The 4,292-nt window shown below is 42.1% G+C and overlaps 1 protein-coding gene across 1 annotated transcript; it reads right to left on the bottom strand.

The window, feature by feature from the left end:
• Nucleotides 1-1,948: 1,948 nt before the first annotated feature.
• On the bottom strand, nt 1,949-3,592 carry LOC137633745 (protein FAM200C-like). Its single transcript, XM_068365991.1, has one exon. It carries the CDS (start codon nt 3,590-3,592, stop codon nt 1,949-1,951), a length of 1,644 nt encoding a protein of 547 aa, XP_068222092.1.
• Between the last annotated feature and the right edge of the window lie 700 nt (nt 3,593-4,292).

Genomic DNA, 4,292 nt, shown 5'->3' with positions numbered 1-4,292 from the left:
ACACACCCTCGAATTAATTGTCCCAATTAATTTCACTGTTCCTCGCAGATCTTAGCAACAGGCTTAAGGACACTGACTGCTGCCACCACAGACCTCTTAAGTTCCTCCACCTGCTTTGCGTAATGTCTAAAAAATACCCTGGATAACTTCCGGCCAGTGTATGAGCGAAGATGTTCAATATTCATATTATTGAAGAAAATTAAGGAAGTGGCAATTTTCCTCGGAGCATGACCTGCGGGTTTCCTGTCTGGATCCGGTCTGTGAATAAAATAGGTGAGCTTCGCCCTTAGTTGCTTCAGAGATAAATTTGAACCTGAGGTTTCTCCCCTAAACAGCTGTCCTCCCCCAAAGTCTGAAGTTCTACGAAGATAGACCTTTAGGCACTCTACTGGACACAGAGAGATATCTTCCTTCAGAGGGCAGATTCTCCAGGGACCCCACCTCTTAGTGGGTAGCTCGTTCTTGGCAATAAACGTTCGGTCCGGAAAAAGATTCATTTCTCCCCCTTCCAAGAACTGAATATGACCTTCCTCTCTCGAAAGGGCCTCTATTTCACTAACTCTGGCCCCCGAAGCGAGTGCCAACAGAAACATAACTTTTTGGGTCAAATCCTTTAAAGCGCAATCATCATTGTTCATCCTCGAGGCAAAGTAGGTCTCGGAGGCACTGATGGTCTGAGTCTAGCACAGGCCTTTGGGATTTTGTTAAAGATTTCATTAGAAAAATCGACCTGGAAGGCATATAACAGGGGTGGCCAACCTATGGCACATTCGTCAACAGTGGCGCATTGCACGATTGCAAGTGGCGCACTATAACCCAGAGAAAATAAAAAAAAAATACTAATGATAGTGATTTCTAGAAAAATACAAAAAGAATTTAAGGATTGAAAGGGGGTTAAAGGTTGTGTGGCGCATCTGAATTAGAAGTGAAAAAAATTGGTGCATGGGAGACAAAAGGTTGGCCACCCCTGGCATATAATATAGGTCTTGTCAAGGCAGACTTACAAGGTGATATTGTGTTGGCTGCTAAACCTTGTTCATGAAGGTGGATGAAGAACGATAAACAGAAGTCTGTCGAGATTTCTTTTCGATTCTTCGCCTCGACAAAGGACACCCACTTCTTCCATGACGACTCATATTGTCTTCTGGTAGATTTGGACTTATATTCCTCCAAAAAGTCTATACTGTCTCTTGATATCCCGAATCTTTTTCTCACCGCTAAGGAGAGAAAATCATGAGATGCAGGTTCTGGGTTTTCTGTGATGAAGCGAAAACAGTCGACTTCTGCACAAGCTGAGACAGAACTGGATCCGGCAGCGGCACAAACTTCAGTCGTAGTTCTAACGCCAGAGGGAACCAAACACTGTTCGGCCACTTGTGAGCCACTATTGCCGCTTTCCCTTTGAATGATCTCAGTTTGTCGAGGACCTTCAGTAGAAGGTTGGGCGGAGGGAACAGGTAAATCCTGGACCATCTGTTCCAGTCGAGGGGCATAGCATCCACTGCTTCCGCTAGAGCAGTGGTTCTTAACCTTTTTCATCCCATGACCCCCCGGGACTAATCAGAGTATTATTATGACCCCCTATAATAGATTTGGAAATAATGAACCTTGTCAAAGGGTCAAGTAAACAAAATTACAGGAAGACCATGGTTTACTCCTATACAATTTTATTGGAAACACCACAGAACAAAAACCTTGAAAAATTCCACTTACATAGCCTCTACAAATGCCATAAAATTATCAATTCCAAAGAACTATTCAACACCATACAACACCTAGCACCTACTTCTCATTCACTCAGTGTGATGGTTGAAATTGTTTTGCAGCCATAAGTCTTATCAAAGCGAGGACCAGTGTTCGATAGGCAACACCTCATGTCAGTATCGATGACAAGCCTATTGGGTGCCTTTGTTTTCAGTGCAACCATTGCTGAGAATCCAACCTCGCATCAGTAGGTTGACGGGGACTGAATCAACATGGTTAATGCACGCATCGAGAGAATAGGACAGTAGTCCTTCACTTTTGCCCAAAATGTTGGGAGCTCTTGTTCGGCAAAATCGACTTTAAGCTGAGAATCCTCATGAATTTGATAAAATTCTACCTTAGCAGCAATATCAGTATCACTGATGGCACTATCCTTTACTGAAAAGGGTCTATAGATCCACGCATCAGTACAGCGGTTGTTTAGTCCTGGAAAGTAATTTTCGATGGCGTCATTTACTGCCAAAAGATGAGTGGAGATCTCCTCACGGAAACTACATTCAGCATCTGGCATGGAACCCAGGAGAGTCATCATCTCCGTGAAGAAAGTGATGTCACCGTCTTGAACTCTTTTCTGGTAAAGTTGAATTTTAGACTTGAACGCTGCCACTTTGTCCCGAGCTGTGTGCATCATTGTAACGTTTCCTTGGATTGAAGTATTCAGAGAATTTACTTCCAAGAAGAAATCTGCCAAGTAGGCAACCTTTGTTACAAAACAATCATCCTGCATCTTTTCATGAAGAAGATTCTCCTTTGCCATATGACCACGTTCCAACAGCATTGTTATTTCTTCGCGAAGTTGTAGCACGCGATTTAAAACTTTGCCGCGTGAGAGCCAACGTACCTCTGTATGAAATAGTAGAACAGAAAATTCAGCACCCATTTCTTCACATAGCAATTTAAAAATCCTTGAAGTTATTGCACTTCCTCGTATATGGTTCACAATCTTTACAACTTCAGTAAGCACTTCTTGAAGTCCAGGTGGGAGAGTCTTCATTGCCAAAGCATACCGGTGAAGCATACAGTGAGTGAAAGAGACATGTGGAGCGGCATTCTTCATGAAGGCTTTGAAGCCCGATTTGCAGCCGGCCATAGAAGGAGCTCCATCTGTACACACTCCAACAAGTGCGTCCCAACCTAGTTCGTACTTAAGGAGAAAGGCTTCAAGGATTTTGAAAATATCTTTTCCACGAGTGGTTGTGGCCAGTGGTTCATAGAATATGTACTCGTCTTTCATAACTTTCACGTCAAGGTAACGAACATAAACAATAAGTTGGGAACATGAAGCAACATCCGTTGACTCGTCCAGTTGCAATGAATAGACTGGGCTACTCCTCACAGCAGCCACTACTTGCAGCATAATATCGTCACTCATGTCCGAGATCCGACTCCTGACTGTATCATTCGAAAGGGAAATAGCCCTTATCTTGTTTGCCTGCTGTTCTCCAAGAATTACCTTCGTTGCTTCCAGAATGCAAGGCTTAATCAAGTCTTCGCCAATATTATGAGGTTTCTTGGTCTTAGCAATTTTTAGAGCAATTCTGTATGAAACCTCCAACGCTGCTTTATTCTGACAAGCAAAGTGACCAGTGGAATCGATGCGACTGGCCTTCAGGGCAGCTTCTTTTTGCTTGAAATAGTCCAAGTTTTTGTCCCCCAAATGGCTGTGACAGGACTGAAAATGGATCTTCAGCTTGCTTGGCTTCATACTTTCGTGACTCAAAACTTTGCTGTAGATGACACATTGCGGTTTAACCACTGAGTTCTGAATAATGCTTGTGAAACCCATCTTGAGAAAGGCTTCATTGTACGTACGTTTCTTGGCAGACATAGTGCAAAAAGGAAACGACAGAGTATCTGGAAAAAAAAAGAAAATCTCGTTTCAGATCTCGCAGGCAGAAAAGGTAAAAGATGGAAAAGGTAACGCAACGTGAAAATAATATGAAAAAAAAAAACGTTGTTAGGCGCCCATAACAAAGGAAGTTGGAGAAATAAGTAATGACGTTTCACATGGCCACTTGACTTACCGTAACTGGTAACCATGACCATATTACAATTCATATCACAAAACTGTCAAGCTTATGTTAATTTCTATATACTAATTGCTATAGCAAAATTATTTCTTAATAATTGTATACTAATTTCTCCTAAAAGAAAAAAAATGCTTAGCGTGCAATGTAAACATTAATCAGTATCTCACTTGATCTCGCAAGAACACTCACCCAATCATAACAACAGCCTCCCCCTTCCCCCCCTCCCTTTACTCTCAACGATTCAAATTAAATAGTAAATAATTTACGTACTTCCTCATTGTTTTGCAGTATTTTTTATTTATAATTATATGAGAATAGGTATTTTCATGTGAATGATCAGTATGCAATGAGCATGGACTCAGGGAGATGCGTATGTACGATCATTAATGAAACAAGGTGAGGATAATGTAAATTTTGTTCACCTTGCAGCCCTCCCACCCATGGCCGCTGACCAATGGCAGGGCTTCAGAGATATCACGTTATTCACGTCACGTATCA

The sequence above is a fragment of the Palaemon carinicauda genome, chromosome 43 (genome assembly GCF_036898095.1).
Source record: "Palaemon carinicauda isolate YSFRI2023 chromosome 43, ASM3689809v2, whole genome shotgun sequence".
Lineage (NCBI taxonomy): Eukaryota > Metazoa > Arthropoda > Malacostraca > Decapoda > Palaemonidae > Palaemon > Palaemon carinicauda.
This window is presented reverse-complemented; position numbering and strand designations above follow the sequence as displayed.